Here is a 20,012-nt window from a genome sequence, read left to right on the forward strand (position 1 = left end):
ATGAGCTGTAATGATTCACAGGCCCAATAAAGCCCAAATCCTTTCGTAGCCATGCCGACATAAGACATTCCGACACGAGAAGATTGAAGATCTGTTCGAGAAATTGATTACATGGAGAGTACATTTCATTAAATATCACAACTGAACAAGATTATTTTGACTTGCTTTCATCGTCTTCGTCTCCAAAGGATCCATCTTTTCCTCTTCCCCCTCATGTCGAAGCAAACGTACAGAGTGTGTTTCTGCTTTAACCGGAGGTTCCGGTACACCGCATCGGAGGCGCCGCGTGATGTCAAGACCCTTTTCGAGAAATACTCGGAGAATGGCGTCATGACCGTGGATCATCTCCAGAGGTTTCTGATCGATGTTCAGAAGCAAGATAAAGCCACTAAAGAGGATGCGCAGTCAATCATCAACGCCGCGTCTTCGCTTCTTCATAGGAACGGTCTCCACCTCGATGCTTTCTTCAAGTATCTTTTTGGTGACAGTAACCCTCCACTTGCTCTTCATGAGGTATGATTCTCTCTCTTTGTGTTCTGTCTTTTTTTTTTGGTGAAGCTATGTGTGCTTTTATTAGGCAAGTGTTGCTTACTGTTTTGTAAAGACTGATTCAACATCCATGACACTAGGATTTAATTATTTACTTTCGTATATGCTATTGTGGCTTAATGAATATTAATGTTATTTTTACATAGTCTGGATTCATGTGTTTGAAGCAAGTTAACTTCTTTTTATATGCTAGAGCTAGCTATTGTGAAAAGAAGAAAAATAATTACAGAAAGTAAAAGGAACTATGTAATTTTTAAGCAAGTGCACATGTATTTAATTATTGTGGCTTTATGAATATTAATGTTTGAAGCAAGTTAATTCCTTTTTTTTATATGACTAGAGCTAGCTATAATGAAATGAAGAAGAAAAATAATTTACAGAGAGTAGCAGGAGCTATGTAATTTTTAGGCAAGTGGACATGTATTTAATTAATTGACAAGTCCAGGTTCATACATGTTATTGTGGCTAAATTATTTCATTTTTTCAATTGATTCTAATGAATTAATTGCATGGTGTTCAGGTGCATCAAGACATGGATGCTCCTATATCACATTATTTCATATTCACCGGTCACAATTCATATTTAACCGGTAACCAGCTGAGCAGTGACTGCAGTGAGGTGCCTATAATAGATGCATTGAAGAAAGGTGTCAGGGTGATTGAGTTGGATATATGGCCTAACTCCAACAAAAACGATATTGATGTTCTTCACGGAAGGTAAAAAATTACTAACTTTTGATTGAACAAGTGCTTGTGGTTTTTTACTTGAATGCTGAACTACTCTTAACAGGACTCTCACTTCACCTGTGGAGTTAATCAAGTGTCTAAGAGCTATCAAAACACATGCATTCGAAGTATCTGACTACCCTGTTGTTGTCACTCTTGAGGATCATCTCACTCCTGAACTTCAGTCCAAAGTTGCTGAGGTAGAGCCTCGTTTATTGCAGTTCTTTTGAGATTTTTTTCTCTTCTGATGTGTTGTTCTTGTTGTATTTCTAGATGGTTACCGAGATATTTGGAGAGATCTTGTTTACTCCTCCTGTGGGAGAATCTTTGAAGGAGTTCCCATCACCAAACTCATTAAAAAGACGGATCATCATCTCAACAAAGCCACCAAAAGAATACAAGGAAGGAAAGGATGAGGATGTGGTGCAGAAAGGTAAAGCCTTGGGTGATGAAGAAGTTTGGGGGAGAGAAGTTCCAAGTTTTATTGAGAGGAACAAAAGTGGTGACAAGGTTTGTGTAGAGACAAGTCAATCTTCATTTAGTCATGTTGGTGTCCATACACAAAAGGTGTTGATTTTCTATCTTGTTGCAGGATGACTTAGATGATGAGGAGGATAATGATGAAGATGATGATGTAGAGAAGTTCAAGAAGAATGCACCACCGCAATATAAACATTTGATTGCAATCCATGCTGGGAAACCAAAAGGTGGTATTACTGCGTGCTTGAAGGTAGATCCTGATAAGGTAAGACGCCTTAGCTTGAGCGAGGAACAACTAGAAAAGGCAGCAGAAAAATATGCTAAACAGATTGTGAGGTAATACTATAGATCATGGTCCTATATATAACTTTGGTTTATCATTTTCCAATGTATGAATCATGGTGTGTGTGATTCAGGTTTACGCAGCAGAATCTGCTGAGGATTTACCCAAAAGGAACTAGAGTGACTTCATCAAACTACAACCCGTTGGTTGGGTGGAGCCACGGTGCTCAAATGGTGGCTTTCAACATGCAGGTTCCCTCTTTTTGCTATGTTTCATTATTGACATCAACCTTATTCTTCAGCTAAGTCTATTTATGAATCATTTTCCCATGTGTAGGGATATGGAAGATCACTGTGGCTAATGCAAGGAATGTTTAGAGCTAATGGCGGATGTGGATACATCAAGAAACCAGATATTCTCTTAAAAGGTGGCTCAGATAGTGACATCTTTGACCCAAAAGCCACTCTACCTGTAAAAACAACACTAAGGGTGAGAGATATCTAAGTCTCTGTTTGGTCTTTTCAGTGAACTCATTCATTTGTCTCATCATTAGGTAACCATATACATGGGAGAAGGCTGGTACTTCGATTTCCGCCACACACACTTCGATCAGTACTCACCTCCTGACTTCTACACAAGGGTAAAATTCATTCCCCTTAACAGTAGAAAACTCTTCTTGGTCTCTTAGATTTTTTTTTACTTTCAGGTGGGGATAGCTGGAGTTCCAGCGGATACAGTGATGAAGAAGACAAAGACGCTGGAGGATAACTGGGTGCCATCTTGGGATGAAGTGTTTGAGTTCCCACTGACGGTCCCAGAGCTGGCTCTACTGAGACTAGAAGTGCATGAGTATGACATGTCGGAGAAGGATGATTTTGGAGGACAGACATGTTTACCTGTTTGGGAGCTGCAAGAAGGGATAAGATCGTTTCCTTTGCATAGCCGCAAAGGGGAGAAGTACAAATCTGTCAAGCTTCTGGTGAGGTGTGAGTTTGTGTGACAAACTGAGAATGTTTTGGTGTGTGTGAGAATTTGGTTGCAAGGATTTGGTGTGTGTGTGTGTGTGTGTGTGTTAACACTGTGAGAGTGAATGTTTGCTTTATTTGTTACGTGTTGTAATATAAGTGTAGAGTAAAAGGCAAGAGAGAGATGGTCTTGTCTCCTGTGTTGTATTGTAAGCATACATATAGTTTGTTTTGTTGAACACTATTTTCTAGAATACAATAATTATTTATAATTAATTTTTTTACTACATGTTTTTAAATAACTATCAACCAATGATATTTAGTTAATTCAAAGATTTTTAATTAATATTTTCTTGACATCTAATTAATATTTCTTATAAGTATACAAAATATATTAGAAATATATAAAATTTATTTTTGTGAAACAAAATTTTCTTTACAAAAATTAACTTCTGGAAATGGAGAGAATATCTGAATCTATTATTTATTTTATGCAATTTAGAAATTTTTTTTTTGTGTTTTTTTTCACCAATAGAAAAATGGATAATTTAGTAAAGACGAAAATGAAGAGATCTAAATAAAAACTTCCCTCAAAAATTGAAAAACCGTAGAAAAAAATCTCTGAAAATTCTCCAAATATAAAAAGCTTTCACCTTTGATTGTGATTCTTTCTCTTTCCCTCACCTTTCTTTCTTTGAATCCCTTCTTCCTCGCACAATCCCCACATGTCCGACAGGTAAATCTAAACTTCTTCATCTCTCAAGGGCTCTGTTCATCAACCTATGTTAAGTCTTTCAATCCCCTGTTGAGAAAAAAGATTGACTCTTTTGATTGATAACTTGAGCTTCTTGGTTCCTTTCTGGAGAACAAAGTTATCTTTTGATTGATTACTTGAGCTGCTATGGTTTCTGGAGGATAAAGTTTGACTCTTTTGATTGATTAGTGGAGCTTCTTGGTTTCTTGATGACAAAGTTTGACTCTTTTGATTGATTACTTGATCCTGGAGGACAAAGTTTGACTCTTTTGATTGATTATTGAAGCTTCTTGGTTTCTTGATGACAAAGTTTGACTCTTTCTGATTGATTACTTGAGCTTCTTGGTTTCTGGAGAACAAAGTTTGACTCTTTTGATTGATCATTGGAGCTTCTTGGTTTCTTGATGATGATTCAATGATCTTTTCTTTGTTTGTTAACAGGATACTCTGCAAGTTCTTTATCCATGGCTCATGCTTGAAAGGAGAACATTGTGAATATTCCCATGACTCTAATGTAATCTGATCTCTATTCAATAATCTTCCTCTAATGCCCTTTTGATTCTCGGCTGATTCTTCTTTAACGTTGGTATCAGGTTTGCACATTCTACCAAAAAGGAATATGCTTATACGGAAGTAGATGTAGAAACGAACACGTCAGAACCACCTCTCAGCCACAATCTTTATCTCCTTCCAATGTTCCTCCACCACCACAAAAAGGAGATGACAACAACAACAACAACAACAACAACAACGACGTTTGTTACATCCACCCAAGAGAATACCCAATCTGCTCCTTCGCAGCAGCCGGCGACTGCCCACGTGGCAGCCAATGCCCCCACATGCACGGAGACATCTGCAGCACCTGCGGCAAAAAGTGTCTCCACCCTTTCAGACCAGAAGAGCGAGAAGAGCACACCAAAGAATGTCAGAAGAAGCAGAAGCACATCGAGGCTTTGAAGAAGAGCCAAGAGATCGAGTGCAGCGTGTGCTTGGACCGTGTCTTGTCCAAAGCCACTCCAGGGGAAAGGAAGTTTGGGCTGTTGACAGAGTGCCATCATCCTTTTTGTATACAGTGCATTCGTAACTGGCGTAGCAGTGCTCCTGTTTCGGGTATGGATGTGAACAGCACGTTGAGAGCGTGTCCTATATGTCGCAAGCTGTCTTACTTCGTTGTCCCGAGTGTTGTCTGGTACTCTACTCCTGATGAGAAGAAGGAGATCATTGACATATACAAGGCGAAACTCAGGTATAGATAGCTTTGATGTTTTCACATTAGTCCCATTTGATATGTGGCCTAGTAGATATAATAACATTGTGTTATGTTCTAATCTTGAAGGTCAATTAACTGTAAACACTTTAACTTTGGAAATGGGAACTGCCCTTTTGGTGGAAGTTGTTTCTATAAGGTATAAAATGATTGTTGTACATTCTTTATTAGCGTTAGAGAAATGATTTATAGTCAAAATTGATTTTGGTTTTTGGTATGTAGCATGCATATTCTGATGGTCACTTGGATGAAGTTGTTGTTCGGAATCTTGGTTCACAAGAAGGAGAAACTTTAATAGCAGACAGTATCAGGTAATGTTTCTTTTTTGCTTCATCTTATCTCACCAAATATGATTTTAACTTCATACTATGTTTGGTCTGTGTTTTCAGGCTATCTGAGTTCCTTGGTCGTGTGCATATTTGAAATATCCTTTCCTTAATAATCTAATGTAAGTTTCTAACACCCTTTGTAATCATCAGCTTGTTGGTCTCTTATTTTGATGAACATTCTTTCTAAAACACAGAACACAGGTGCTGATGACAACATCTTTATCTTTTAAACTCATTTGATTCCCGTTGACAATCCTTTGAAATTAGGTGAATAAGCAATTTCTTTCTCTGTTTATCTTTTACTAGTTTATTATCTTCTGTGAGTGGCTGATTCAAGCTATGTATTTTGATTCTAGATATGAAGACATGCTCAGAGGGGGATACTAGTTCAAAAGATATTAGGACAACAGAAGAAAACTCATTTGTAAATAATATTTAGATAGTGAAAATGTTGTAAATAGAATAAGATTGTTTGAACAAGGCATTACCCAACAAATAATGTAAATAAAGCCTTTCAAAACCAACACATGCAAAAAAAAGATTTGTTTTAAAGAGATGTTCAGATTCTGAGTTTATTTTCAGCAGGACAGCCTTAATTGTTATGGTATATAGACAAAAAAAAGTAAGAAAAGATAGTGTTTTCCTCTATTGAGGTTTGAGACAGAAAAATAAGAACATAAACATTTAGGAAATAAAAGAAACATATATCTTTTGGGGTAGAGTTTTAGCATTAAGATGGAGAATGATCTGCACTCGCATCAACACTTCATACTATCTAGTATCTACCTTTATCAGCTGAGTAAGCAATGTTTTTTTTTTGTTTACAAACGTTTACTGGATGCACATTATTTTCAAAAATGCTGTTCTGAAAGTTTTTGTTCTCTTCTAGAAAATGCTGGTCGGAAAATACAATGTTACCTTCTAGATTGCGAAAAATGGTTATTACTTATCGCTTAGAACAAAAAGTTATATACTATGAAAATAATCAAAACATATTCTCGTAAACTTACAACTCATATATTTATTTTGTATGTTTGATACTTCAAACACACGTGTGTGGTGTGGGCGTGAGAGAGAGAGAGGTTGGTCTTGTTCTTGTCTTTGACTCCAACCAGCCTTTTTCAATGTATTTTTCTTCACTCACAAGTCTATCATCATGTTTTTAACAAGGACATGCTTATTTTTATTATTTATAACAAAGAAAAGAGTCCCACCTCTTTGCTTCTTCTTCACATCCCTCATGTCTTCTCTCTATTAGAGAGACTCTCTCTTCTCAATCCCAACAAACACTTTTCAACCCCCACAAATCATATCATCCTCTCCATCTTTACTTTCTTCCTACAGTCTCTACATATTCTAAATCTCTCTCTGTGTTGACTTCTTCGAAAAGGCTCCACAAGTCCAAATGATGATGAGCACTCCGGGCATTACTAGAATCACAGACAAGAACAAGCCAAATCATGCATGTGGTATGACTAAATACATGTAGAAAGAAGGCGTTGGAGACACTTGGATTCAACTAGAAGGTTTTACTAAAGGATGACTATTAAAAGCACGTGAGAGGCATGTGGTATGACTAATACATTTGTTTGACCTTTCAAACTCTGGATCAGTAAACCTTGACCTAGACAATGCAGGTCAGTCCATCCCTAAGATGTTCCACACTTAAGCTAATATCCTTTTCCAGTCCTCCTGAAAGCATGCCCAAAATGAAAACGTATAGGAGCAGAGCATAATAGTCGTAAAGCATGGAGACGTGAGAACGTATGGATTATTAACCAGACATTCTTGTTCACAAAGTAAAACTTGAGTAGACACTCAAGTCTAATCCAATAATTAACAGATTTTTAGAAATATTGATTCCAACAGTTTCTCATCAAAACATTTGCTGGTTCTGTCAGAACCTTGTTCTATGTAGTTGAATTGTTGCTATATGAAAGAATGAAAATAAACCTAGTTTATTACATGATGGAAGGTGAACTTTTTCTCTTCTTTTAGAAGCTCTTTCATGTAATTTTTGCATGATAGTTTCCTTTTTTGTGGCACGGAACAATTTGGATTCATACTGGCGCACGGGTAGGGTGGGTGGATATCTGTTTTCCAAAATCTGAGGGAGGTTTGGGCATTCGAAATATTGTGTCTTGGAGTGAAACATGTACAATTTAAAGCTCATATGGATGCTCTACTTCAGAGCTGGCTCAATTCTGGTTCGCATGGATGACGAAAATCTATAGTGTCTCATCATTCTGAAGAAAAGAAAAATGTCTATCACAAATGTATGGGTTATGGTTTGGACTTGAGGTGAGCTTTCTATTGAAATGAATCCAAGTCCGGTTTGATATCATTCGGGTTTGGTTTGGAGATAAAGGCTTTTATGAGTTCAGGAAAATTGTTTATAAAATTAGTCAGTTATATGTTGGCCATCAAAATGAAAACTAACACAAAACTAACTATAAAAGGAAATTCGGTAACGTATATAAAAAATACAATATTTTGTTTTGTGTAATTACGTACATATAATGTTGAAGTATTCCAAAAAAAAAAACTAAATACTACATAGTTTCCCAGTTAAAATGATTGGTTTAGTAGTTATCACCTGTTTAAAGTTAAGCATGAAGGATCTTGGATTACAAAAACAACAAACCCAAATCATTACTTGTGTAATTATAGTTTTCTCAACCACAACGCCATAATTGATGCTAAATCGACTCCACATCAATGAAACATTAATTCAAAGAGAAACATCAATCATATGGTTCATATGTATCTCTCTTGGAACTATATATGAACCAATCGATCATGTAATTTTCTGTCATCACACACTCACAAAACCAACAAAAAAACATCAGGAAAACATGTCATTAATAGAGAGAAGAGAGGAACATTACTCAAACTACTTTGTCCAAAGCTCTTCGTCCCTTTTCCACGACGCAGAATCCGAATTCCAGTCCCCATATCAATCTGACTCAGTGCAATTGGTCTTAGTCCGCATCAATGAATCCCCGAGGTACTCAGATTTCTTGAAATACTTGAAAACAATTGTGTGTATGAGGATGATAATGAGAAGAGGTTGATGCCATTGCGGAGCCTCAATTCGGGTTGGTGGATCGTTCTACAAATAATGTGGAGGTTTTTGTTTAGCTCTGGAGTGGCATTGCTCGTCTTTTACATTGCTACTCAGCCTACTCGTCCAGACATATCTATTCGAGTAATATGCATACTCTACTAATTACCTAGTGACCTTAAGTATGATAGTGACCTTAAGTATTAGTTTGGATTAATCCGGTTACCAAATTCATATAGTTACACCATTTCTACTCTTTGAGAAAAAATAACTACAAAATAAGCAACTAATGGTGGTCCAATGGTTGAAATGATCAATTATATAATTTGAGGACTAGTTTTTGTACTGCGATATCATTGTTCCTTGTTGGTCATTGTGAATGTTTCATATGGCAAGAATCCATGAGTCTCCGTAATTAGGATCCGATGATTAGTGTGAGTTTCGGTTCTAGATCTCTCCAAAATCTATTAAAAACAAAACTAAAAAGATAAATAATGACCTATAGTTTATCATAGATTCTTACGAAAATAGAGCTTTATATGTATACTCTACCTAAAATGTACGTAATTTTCACAGATTGGAAAATTTAATCAGTTTTTGTTAGAAGAAGGTGTGGATTCACATGGAGTGTCGACTGTGTTCCTCACTTGCAATTATTCTACCAAGGTCATAGTGGATAACAAGTCCTATGTTTTTCGCCTTCACATTCATCCTCCATCTATCAAATTATTCTTTGGCCCCCTCAACTTTGCAAAGGCACAAGTAAAACTTTCTATATATAAAACCTAAAAATGTATAAAATCAATATCAACTTTAGTTATATAAACTCATACACATGATTTCTTCAACTGGGGAACTATATGCATCAAGCCATGAGTCAACAACATTTCGGCTAAAAATAGGGATAAAGAACCAGGCGATGTACGGGGCAGGAAGACAGATGGAGGATATGCTTCAATCTAGAGCTGGATTTCCTCTAATACTACGAATGAACCTAATCTCCGACTTTCGAGTTGTCTGGAGTATTATAAACCCTAGGTACCATCAGAATGTCGAGTGTTTATTGTTTCGTTCTTACAACAAGAAACACAAACAAGCTACAGTAGTAAAAGAAAAATGTAGGGGTATCTTAACTAATCAGAGATTCTTCTCCCTGGAAGCATATGAAAGTATTTGAATCATGCAAATGAGACGCCATGATTATCTTACAATGATTTTTTTCATGTGTGTAACTGTTTTGTGATGAATTACATATCTTCATCTAGTAAAATCCGGATGATGCACACATAACCAAAACAAAACTAAAAAAATTGTAAACCAAATGAAAACTACTAGTTATTAGATAATTTTATATATACATCTCTATATATATATATTTCTTTTTTTTGAGAAAGGGCTTTACATCTCTATATTTTCTACAGATTTATATCCTGATTTTTCTTTTAATTTGATATTCCCAGTTTACGTCCATCATTTTATATATATGTGAAAAATAGTAATTTTTTTGTCATCAACATAAATAGACTCGATTAAGACTATGTTAACCAAACAAGTGACCCTGTGTCCATATTAGACGACTGGCTTCGTGCACTATACGTCCTTGTATTCTGAGTCCGAGGTACATGTGTGAGATGGAAAGTAAAAAAGCTTTCCTTCAGAATAATAGTAATTTCTCTTTTGATTTTATGCCACGAAAAATAAATGAGAAAATTTGCTTCTCATTTACATCATTAATTTGAATTGATATTTCATATATGTCAATGTCTACACCGAAAAAAACTTTACAAATATCACTAGTTCCATAGTTCCCAATTAATCAAATTATATACAAACGATAGACTCACTTGGGGACATAGGTGCACAAATGTCTTCCCACCTCATTGGCTCTGGTCTCCAAATCCAACAATACATCTAATAAAGCAATCATACAATATAAAAAATAGTTACCCGTGCCGTTGTGCGACTAGACATAATGCTGTCATTCTGGAGTGTTGATGTCTTTGTGGTTGAATAATTTCCGAGAGACGTTAAGTGTGTTCCTATGAAATATTTAGGCCACGGTACATTCGTACTTTTTCTTGTACTCTTTATAGAAAGTATTGTGTGTTGTCAAATAATTTTATCTTTTGAATTTAGAGTGCGCACTACATATCTAAATTTTCATAAATAAAATCAGAAAAAATCTAACAATTCCATCAACGAATCATTTTTACATTTCATCTGCCAATAGTTTGAGATATGAATCACATTATCAACACCCATTCATATAGTATAATAATTGTTAAACATAGGGCAGCTTATAGTAGATGATAAGGAACGTGAGGTATCAACTTTATATACTTCAATGGTTATCGTGTTGGAAAAAATATTAGGTAAGGTGAGGGCGCATAACAATCCAAATATATATACAACTGTATTAAGTAACAAATGCGAAAGAAAAGAGAAATGAATGTTAAACTAAGTGATCATTTGTTGCATTTTAATTGGGAATCCTACGTAGCCCACTCTTGTTGCATAAAATGTTTCGTTGATTGTGACTTCAGCGACTACGTCACGTCTCTCATACGTTTTCTGTTCACTAAATGGTTTTGGTTTCATACTCAAATCGAATATTTCGTATTCATACCTATTAATCGATGAATTGTCAGCTAATTATTTGAAGGTACGGTTAAAAGCAAAGACGCTTAGAACTAAATCAGTATGGGAACATGATTTGAATATCATGGCATCGGTTTAACTTTATCTTAATGGTATTGGGGACAAGAGACGAAACTTAAGCAAAAATATTGGTTAGGCTTGTACTGTATCATATCCCGTGTAGTCAGAACGGTGCAAATATTAGCAATTCCGAAAATTTACATGCATATATTTACGAACTTATTATTATATGAATTTGTATCTTGTAAGAAATTGTGGATATTGATGTGGTATGTGCTATACACACGCCTTGAAAAGCTGCAAAATTAAGTAGTAATATATCACCCAACTTTTAACAAAAAATAATATACATAAAGTAAAAAAAAAGTAGGATTGCATTACTTTATAAATAAACCATAGTGTGGAGAACAAATGGACGAAAATGAGAAAGGGAATATGAATGGAATTTGTGTATAAATTGGAGCCAAGTGTTGGCATACACTTATTAAATTGTAGCCAAGTACTACTTCTGGCACACGCCTAGTAATTGTTCCCTTTAAACTCTCCCAAACACTTACCTGTGTCACTACTCATCCACGTGATTACTTAAACAAGCGTTGACTCATACAGGTAAAGATTTTTTTTGTAACTGGGGTAAATATATTTTTCCTCCATATATCTAGTTAAGTTCTTTAATTGATTCTTAGTATAGCATATATGTTATCTATCCCAATATTGTATACTTTTCAACATAATAAGCTCATTTTCATGTGTCTTGTTATGGTTGATTATGATTCTGAGAAAGAATATATACTATATATACAATATGTGCTAATTTTATAAATTCGTACATCTGGTAGAAAATCGGTTGGTTGTCAATATCTACTTTCTCCTTTTTATTTTGTATAAAGATTTTTTAGTATAACCTAGTTGACATCTTCAAATCATTTAGTAAATCATATGACCACGATGCCCAATGTTAGACGTTAATATACTCTTCTTCTTCTTTAGTACTTGTTAATGCATGGTGTTAACACTTAATGCAGAAGCGTATATAAGTAAACAAAACTTATTCATTTATTGTTTTTCTATTAATATGTATGCATACAGTTGATTATTGACGCATATTTCACAATCGAATAGCCAATTACTTCATGAATTAATTAAAATCATAATTTAATTAATCATAATTAATAATTATATTACCATATGTTTCAATTTGGAAGAAAACAATGAACGAGTGAAGTGGTATTGTTGGTAACGAAATAGACGTGGATGCTTAGGGAAAGATGGTCATATCTTACGGAACAATTACATACACGACACGCACTATATACAAATCACCTGTGTTGGTCTGTGTTGCCATCTTTTATATTTTCTTTGACTATCGCATTTCCTTTAACTAATAGTATTAAAAGACGTCAAAAAAAAACTAATAGTATTAAAAACTGTTTTAACAAACACAAAAACACTTACAATTTTTTCTAACCGTCGAGAAAAAAAGGAAAATCTCAGATTATTAATTGCTATTTAATGATAAAGCAATAATTTTGGCAACTAGTGAAATTTAGTTCACTTTTAGTGAAATACATCAAAACTAAATGATGATAAGGGAGAAGTCAAGACTCTATCCTACTATGATAAATACAAGCAAGAAATCTTTCAATGAAAAGTGATTATATCCTTTCACAAAAAGCATGATCAGTGCCATGCTTTTTGTTATATTTCATGAGGACCATATTTTCATATAATAAATATAGAAAGATTTATCAAGAAGGGCAGTCCGAAAATTTCTATAAGAATTATTAAATACGATGTTGATTTTGTACATTTTTCCCTTGAATAAAAATAATATTTGGTGTCTCTATATAGTTAGGGAAGGAGACTTTTCCAACGAAGCTTTTGCTACAGAAAGAAATCAAAACACTTTTTCAAATTAAATACTAAATACATGCATGCTCATTACGTGTCTATAAATAGATACATTTGTACAAAGTCACTAGTATAAACGTTCGCATTGCTTATTCGATTCTTCGAAACACTTATGATATTTTCAGACACGACAAATTAAACACAGTGACCGTTTCTTTGGAGAGGATCGATGACGGAAGCTGGTGATCTTACTTCGGTTCCAAACAGTGTGATCAAGCCGTTCCCATTTCTTGTTATCTTCAAAGATTTAAAGTAAGTTTGTTGATATGAACTGGTGAAGATTAATATTAAAAGGGAATGAGCTATAACGTTTATTTATATCTATAATGGCAGACATGTATTCAGTATGGATGCCATTGGGCGAGAGATACTAAGCATGGCGTTTCCGGCGGCTCTTGCTTTTGCTGCTGATCCAATAGCGTCTCTGATCGACACCGCTTATATTGGACGTTTAGGAGCGGTTGAGCTAGCAGCGCTTGGAGTATCCATTGCGATATTCAATCAAGCTTCTAGAATCACGATATTCCCAGTTGTGAGCGTCACAACTTCCTTTGTCGCTGAGGAAGACACGATGGAGAAGATGAAAGAAGACGAAGCAAACAAAGCCATTACTCATGCAAATACTTCAGCTGTTCAAGATTCCTTGGAAAAAGGTGTTGCGTCGCCGGCAAGTAACAACACGAGCCAGCCGCAGCAAACGCCAGGTAAATTCTCCAATATGGCCAAATTATACCATTTCTAAAATTATAAGGGTGTAGATTTTTTGTTAGCGTATATTTCGGTTTGTGCTTGACCTTTATGTTTACACCTTTTGGTTCACACTTTTTTTTTTCTTTTGGTTTATTTACACTTCTTTAAAACACTTTTGAAAAAATAAAAAATGTTTAAAAAAAAGTTAACAATCTATTTTCCCATTAGCATTATCATATAGCACAATATCTACATATTCATCAAATGAAAGTTAAATGCAAGGTTCCTCAATAAATTCAAAATTTGAATCCTATTTATCTTCATAGAAAATAGTGCTATATAATTTATTTTAGGAGACTTTAATTTTGTGTGGATATATAGTAATATATGACAGTTCTCAGGAAAATATGAAGTTTCTAATTTTTTCCGTTTTTTTTTTGTCACGGTCTAATTTTTTCCGTTATTGTGTGACTAGCTTCGGATACAAAGCCAAGCAGCGGAAACAAAGCAAAAAAGAAAGGAAAGAAGAATATCAAATCGGCATCAACGGCCATGATCATAGGGTTAATCCTAGGCCTTGTGCAAGCCATTGCCTTGATTTTCAGCTCGAAGGTGCTTCTAGGCGTCATGGGAGTGAAACCGGTATAAGATTATAAAAATAAATAGACATGCACATAAAATTGGATAGACAAAATGTTTGACTAATTTGAGTTGACTATCGATGAGATCAGAATTCAGCAGTGTTATCACCAGCGCACAAGTACTTGACCATACGATCATTAGGTTCTCCTGCATTGCTTTTATCACTTTCAATGCAAGGCATTTTTCGTGGCTTCAAGGACACCAAAACTCCTCTATATGCTACTGGTAAGTTACATTTTTATCATATTATTATAACATATTAGAAAGCATGAGTGTAATACTTATCATCGTGATGCATGAAACAGTTGTGGCAGATGTTATCAATATCATTCTCGACCCAATTTTCATCTTTGTGCTGCACCTTGGCGTCAGCGGTGCGGCCATTGCTCATGTCATTTCTCAGTAAGATATCGTTCAAAACTTTTTTCACACACGTAAAATGTGAAATTAACCGAAGCTAGATTAGAAATTTTTTGATTTGGGTGCTTTTGTTCGAGTCAGACTTGTAACCGAAACTTGATCCCGGTTATCGGATTTGATTTATAATATTAAATATTAAAAAAAGAGTGAAATTAAAACTAGTAAACCCCAAAACTTGATTGAATCGACTCCCACTAGTCGCATTTATATTTTTGGGAGTTACTCTAGACTTTAGACAAAATAAAAGAACAAAAAGATATAAAAACTAAAAGTTTCTTTCGTGTGAAGGTACTTCATGACTCTAATATTGTTCATCCGCCTCGCGAGTAAAGTTAATTTGATGCCACCAAACTTCGGAGAATTACAGTTCGGAAAATTCCTTAAAAGTGGTAGGAACACATATTCATTATTTAGTAAATTCTCACAATAATCAAAGTTTATTTTTGTAAAAAAAATTATAAATTATTGTGAGAACATCATTCTAACAAGATGTAATATTGTGCACACACAAATGAAAGGGGGATTATTGCTGGCGAGGACCGTAGCTGTAACGTTTTGTCAGACATTAGCAGCAGCAGTGATGGCTCGTCTGGGAACAACACCCATGGCTGCTTTTCAAATATGCTTACAAGTCTGGTTAACTACTTCTCTCCTCGCCGATGGTCTTGCCGTTGCCGGTCAAGTAAAATCTATTATCATTTAATTTGTCACGTTTGCATTTAATATATAATTTGGTTTGATCAAGTTGCTTATCACTCCATTTTAATTTCTTGCAGGCCATTCTGGCTTGTTCCTTTGCGGAGAAAGACTACAACAAAGTGACTGCTGCTACATCGCGTGTTCTACAGGTTATGTCTCGATATCCTCTTTCCTGAAACGGTGCTAATCCCTAGGACCACATGTTTTTTTTTTTTTTGGTAAAAAGGACCACATGTTTTTCTCAAATATTATTATTTTTGGTAACTATAACATATGAATTGTGGACATGCAGATGGGTTTTGTGTTAGGACTTGGACTGTCTGTTTTTGTTGGATTGGGTCTATACTTTGGTGCTGGAGTATTCTCCAAGGATGCTGCCGTTATTCACCTCATAGCCATTGGAATACCGGTACTAATAATACCATTAAGCAATACTAATAAATACTATAGAAAATATATCATATTTTAGTTGTGAAAATGTATTGATTAGAGGGGAAACAGAGACTAGAAGAACACATTGGAAAAAAAGTTCTCTTCTATTTTAAATTTCTTCTAGAAGAAGCAAAAACAGAAATCAGATGGCCTACCGGTTTAATTCAGAAAAAAATAAATGTTTTTCTTAATTAACGATGATATAAGTAGTAATAATGACTAATAAGACGTTATACATTATATGTGTGGGGGACATCAGTTTGTAGCAGCAACACAGCCAATAAACTCAATCGCTTTTGTGCTGGACGGAGTCAATTTTGGAGCATCAGATTTTGCTTACACTGCATACTCCATGGTACATACACTATTTTCATTCATTACTTAATATGTTTTCAGAATGATTACTTCTTGTTCGCATGTTTTCTTAAAATTTGACTCTCTTTTTCGATGATTAATTGATAAATCAGGTAGGAGTTGCGGCCATAACAATTGCAGCAATAATATACATGGCAAAGTTCTATGGTTTTCTAGGAATATGGATAGCCCTTACGATCTATATGGGTCTCCGAACCGTTACTGGAATTGCCAGGTATTTTATTAGGCCTTTAATGCCATTAGTATATTTTATCCAGCCCCATTATAGTAGACGACACATGACTCGTGTTGAATTAAATTATGCAGGATAGCAACAGGAACCGGACCGTGGAAATTCTTGCGTGGACGATCCCCTTCATCTTCCTAGGACTTAGTTAATAATTATAAGAGCGTTGCATCCTTGTCTGTCTTTCTTAATTTTTGGTTTTTGTTTCTTGAGTTTTTACATTTTGTTTGAAAACCAGTTATCTGTATTGTTATCTTCACAGCTGCAGATAAATAATTGGATGAAACGTTATCTCTCTTTCTGCATATTCGCATAACTGCACAAGGAGCCCTGGCTGGCTAGACATTTTCTTTATTGAAAAGTTTTGTCAGTCTAGGTGCTTCAAAGTTGTTGAATTTGTTATTTCTTTAAATTTACTAACACTAGTATATATAAAAGTATAAAACTATATAAAATCTGAAAAAGTTATATATGAGCAATATCAAATTTGAAAACTCAGTCTAACCAATTATAAGTTTTAAATCTTCTTTAACATAAAAGGAAGTTTGACTGTAAGTGTTTTCCAAAGTTTTGAACAACTACTTCAGTTTTAAATTTTGGGGGGGGGGGGGGGATTTCAAATTTTCATTTTAGTTTAAATCTTCACTTTATTCAGTAGCTCACAGGTTTGGTAGCACTTATAATTATTTCAAAATAACTAGTAAGCTTAAGCTCTAGCTTTTTTAAGTTCTTGATTATTGTCTTTTTACCCTTACTAAAAACTTCTCATATCACAATATATATCAGTAATAAACTTGAAGGCTATAACTTAAAGCCATAAGGAGCAAGAGTTACAAAGCAAAGAACCAAGTCCAACAGTAAGAATACAGGATGCAGTGGTCATAAAGCTTACAATCTAAGCGACATGAGAAACCACAATCTGATCAATGACAGGTCCACAAAGAGATCCAATATCGTTCTTCTTGGTATGGTAAAAGCCACTGAAGAAAGTAATTCTAGTTCTTGCCTCAAGCGCCTTGAACTTGAGACTCGCTGTCTTAACATGACCTCCACCAACTGAAGTGTGTGTCACTTTCAGTGTATCTCTAGCCGCAAAAGCTTCAACCATCATGGAACCATGACAGTCGTTTTTAGCATCTCCAACAACAAAGGAGAGGCTATAGGTTTGACCTGGTGAGGTCCTAATGACTTGCGCAATAGCACTTTCTTTCCCTGCCACAAGCTCTATCGCAGCTTGTCCAAAGGGAACATTGAAGTTCTTGGAGTCTATGAACTTCACTGCCTTGAGAGACTCTATGATCCATCCAGGTAAAGGAGATGTGACATCTTCTTGTTTAGGTGGGAGAAGCACTCCTTGCGTTGAGTTCACTAGACGGTGAGGACCTTCTTCGAACCCTCCGTTCTTCACCAAGTTACCTTCGGTGTACGTTGGCTGAACAAGCTCTTTAATGGCCACAGCGTCCAACAAAGGACCACAAGCAGGATCTTCTTGAACTCCAGGGTTATGGAAAGTCACAGTAACTTCAGAAGTCTTGGGGACGAAAGCCCACGCGTAGACATCACCTCCGAAGCTGTTGTAGAGTGTCTGAAGAGGTAAGTCACCGGTCTGAGGAGGGACAGAGACTCTAAGCACTTCTTCTTGTGCGCAAGTTCTTGATGCGCCGAAGGTGAGTGAGTAGAGAGAGCCTGGCTTTACTTTTAGCTTCTGGGAGATCGTTGCTTCGTTTCCGAGCCTCACGGCGTGGACACCGTGAGCAACGGGGAAGAACATGCCTCCCGGTTGAGGTCCACCGGAGATGTACTCGACGAAACCGGTGGTTTCCCATTCGGGTAAGGCGGTTTTGCCGATTAGGACTGTCTTTTTCATGTCGGTTTTCTTTGGTGACTCCTCGAAGTTTCCATTACGAAGGTATCCTGAAGACATAAACAGAAAAGAGATCGCAGATGACACATGTAATCTTATACTTTAAAAACATCAAATCTTGATTTAGAGTAAGAAGAGAGTGAGTGTTGAGGCTATAGACAATTTAATACTCCCTCCATTCCAACTAAAAAATTTCTACTATATCCACCCATATTAAAAATATAATAAATATTTACAATTAAATTTATTGTTTACTTTGCTATACATAGTTCAATAACTATCAACAACTAACAGACTAATTCAAATATTGTGAACTAATGTTTTCTAGAAAATTTATCATTTTGCAATAAAAAAATAAATTTTAAAAATCCTACTTTTGGAAACAAACGGAGAAAGTTTTCTTTTTGGTGTAAAAAGGGAAAAAAATTTATATAAAATTTGTGTTTTTTACAAATTTTGGAATATATATATATATATATATATATATAATTTTTTTCTCAGTTAAATATTTTGGGATCTATATATATAAGCAAATACATCACCCGCCTATGCTCAACACCGGTACTGAACAGAGTAGACCTATGTTCCAAATCCAAATCCAGAGACAGAGAGAGTGAGTAACTTACCTTCATAAGCAGAAGCTCCAAGAGCAGCACCACATAAGACTAGTAAGAGAGGTAGAACAATGGCTTTAGGCACATCCATTTTCTCTTTTACTCGGATAAAAGTGGGTGAGGAGCTTCAGGAGAAGAGGAGGAGAGAGAGGGTCGAAGTTGAGATTGTGAGAAGAAGACGATCTCGAGATGCTGCGACTTTATACAAGAAAAAAGCGAGTCGTGGAAGAGAGAGACAGAGGAAAGCACGTAGAAAGAGGTAACGGAACTGGACCCCACTGATGTATTTTGTCTGCCTGTCTTGCTGAACTGAAACCGACTTTCTCCTTAAGTCATGCTCTCTTATTTCGTATCGGCACTTGTCCCTGCTTCACAACTTTTCACACGCCCCACATGTTAAGTGTTACTACTAGATACGTAGGCTTAGAAAAAAATGAGTTAACATAGGTTTCCTTTCTTAACAATACTAAAGATCATTGCTAGTATGTTTTAAGGCGGGTCAAATCAAATAACTCCAAGTCGATGACAGAGCTATAACAGTAACGAACGCATGCACTTTAGTATGAACTTTACCTAATACTAAAACTTGTCTTACTTATGTTTACAAAATGTGAATGAGATCAAAGTATTATTGTTTGGAAAGATCGTATAAGAATTGTACATGGGTTTTTGAATATTCGTAACGGGATTTGCGGCAGATGCAACGGTAATTATGGAGCGGGAGAGAGAAGGTGTTGGCAATTTTCTGGTTCTGGCTGGTTCCAAGAATAATTGGCGTTTTAAATGAATACTAGATATTGACCCGCCCTCGAGAGGGCGGGTATATGTTTTGTTTTAAAAATATTTGTCTAATATAATTTATATGTTTGTGTGTTTGTATAATTATATTTTTGTATGATATGAATTTAACATAATAGATTATTTTTGTAAATATATTAAATAAATCAAGTTTCATATGTACTTGTGTCTTTTCTTGTATCATATATGTATTTTTTTGTAATCATATTTATGTTTTATCTCTGATCATATTATAGAGTAAGAATTCGGGTTCGATTCCGACTATT

General features: G+C 35.4%; 4 protein-coding genes across 5 annotated transcripts; 3 read left to right on the forward strand and 1 right to left on the reverse strand.

The window, feature by feature from the left end:
- Positions 1-88: 88 nt before the first annotated feature.
- LOC103848861 (phosphoinositide phospholipase C 2) lies at positions 89-3,287 on the forward strand. Its single transcript, XM_009125687.3, has 9 exons — positions 89-513; positions 1,070-1,266; positions 1,340-1,475; positions 1,549-1,785; positions 1,868-2,091; positions 2,172-2,289; positions 2,375-2,527; positions 2,592-2,678; positions 2,745-3,287. The coding sequence occupies exons 1-9, from the start codon at positions 214-216 to the stop codon at positions 3,036-3,038; spliced, it is 1,746 nt and encodes a 581-aa protein (XP_009123935.1). The 5' UTR covers positions 89-213; the 3' UTR covers positions 3,039-3,287.
- Positions 3,288-3,417: 130 nt separating this feature from the next.
- LOC103848871 (E3 ubiquitin-protein ligase makorin) lies at positions 3,418-5,934 on the forward strand. Of its 2 annotated transcripts, none has more exons than XM_009125696.3 (8): positions 3,418-3,739; positions 4,199-4,271; positions 4,351-5,003; positions 5,094-5,163; positions 5,247-5,335; positions 5,414-5,472; positions 5,548-5,620; positions 5,710-5,934. In XM_009125696.3, the coding sequence occupies exons 1-6, from the start codon at positions 3,729-3,731 to the stop codon at positions 5,445-5,447; spliced, it is 930 nt and encodes a 309-aa protein (XP_009123944.1). In that variant the 5' UTR covers positions 3,418-3,728; the 3' UTR covers positions 5,448-5,472; positions 5,548-5,620; positions 5,710-5,934. The 2 variants fall into 2 exon arrangements, with proteins under 2 accessions (XP_009123944.1, XP_033147240.1); XM_033291349.1 differs by having other exon boundaries at positions 5,555-5,620.
- A 2,239-nt stretch (positions 5,935-8,173) lies between these two features.
- On the forward strand, positions 8,174-16,769 carry LOC103848885 (protein DETOXIFICATION 43). The gene is made up of 14 exons (XM_009125717.3): positions 8,174-8,360; positions 9,320-11,684; positions 13,112-13,238; positions 13,320-13,690; positions 14,152-14,318; positions 14,408-14,543; positions 14,624-14,720; positions 15,027-15,127; positions 15,257-15,420; positions 15,515-15,586; positions 15,730-15,846; positions 16,129-16,224; positions 16,337-16,458; positions 16,551-16,769. The coding sequence occupies exons 3-14, from the start codon at positions 13,156-13,158 to the stop codon at positions 16,609-16,611; spliced, it is 1,587 nt and encodes a 528-aa protein (XP_009123965.1). The 5' UTR covers positions 8,174-8,360; positions 9,320-11,684; positions 13,112-13,155; the 3' UTR covers positions 16,612-16,769.
- A 454-nt stretch (positions 16,770-17,223) lies between these two features.
- Positions 17,224-19,699, reverse strand: LOC103848900. Its single transcript, XM_009125726.3, has 2 exons — positions 18,961-19,699; positions 17,224-18,384 (listed from the first exon to the last, which is right to left on the reverse strand). Exons 1-2 carry the CDS (start codon positions 19,037-19,039, stop codon positions 17,366-17,368), a joined length of 1,098 nt encoding a protein of 365 aa, XP_009123974.1. The 5' UTR covers positions 19,040-19,699; the 3' UTR covers positions 17,224-17,365.
- Between the last annotated feature and the right edge of the window lie 313 nt (positions 19,700-20,012).

Source organism: Brassica rapa, chromosome A01 (assembly GCF_000309985.2).
Source record: "Brassica rapa cultivar Chiifu-401-42 chromosome A01, CAAS_Brap_v3.01, whole genome shotgun sequence".
Taxonomy (NCBI): domain Eukaryota; kingdom Viridiplantae; phylum Streptophyta; class Magnoliopsida; order Brassicales; family Brassicaceae; genus Brassica; species Brassica rapa.

Coding starts and splice junctions, on each gene's coding strand:
- LOC103848900 (XM_009125726.3), bottom strand. CDS start 19,039: ATGGATGTGCCTAAAGCCATTGTTCTACCTCTCTTACTAGTCTTATGT. Junction 18,385..18,960: donor TGGAGCTTCTGCTTATGAAG/GTAAGTTACTCA, acceptor TTATGTCTTCAG/GATACCTTCGTAATGGAAAC.
- LOC103848861 (XM_009125687.3), top strand. CDS start 214: ATGTCGAAGCAAACGTACAGAGTGTGTTTCTGCTTTAACCGGAGGTTC. Junction 514..1,069: donor CTCCACTTGCTCTTCATGAG/GTATGATTCTCT, acceptor CATGGTGTTCAG/GTGCATCAAGACATGGATGC. Junction 1,267..1,339: donor ATTGATGTTCTTCACGGAAG/GTAAAAAATTAC, acceptor TACTCTTAACAG/GACTCTCACTTCACCTGTGG.
- LOC103848885 (XM_009125717.3), top strand. CDS start 13,156: ATGACGGAAGCTGGTGATCTTACTTCGGTTCCAAACAGTGTGATCAAG. Junction 13,691..14,151: donor CCAGCCGCAGCAAACGCCAG/GTAAATTCTCCA, acceptor TTGTGTGACTAG/CTTCGGATACAAAGCCAAGC. Junction 15,128..15,256: donor CGGAAAATTCCTTAAAAGTG/GTAGGAACACAT, acceptor CACAAATGAAAG/GGGGATTATTGCTGGCGAGG.
- LOC103848871 (XM_009125696.3), top strand. Junction 5,004..5,093: donor ATATACAAGGCGAAACTCAG/GTATAGATAGCT, acceptor CTAATCTTGAAG/GTCAATTAACTGTAAACACT. Junction 5,336..5,413: donor TTAATAGCAGACAGTATCAG/GTAATGTTTCTT, acceptor CTGTGTTTTCAG/GCTATCTGAGTTCCTTGGTC.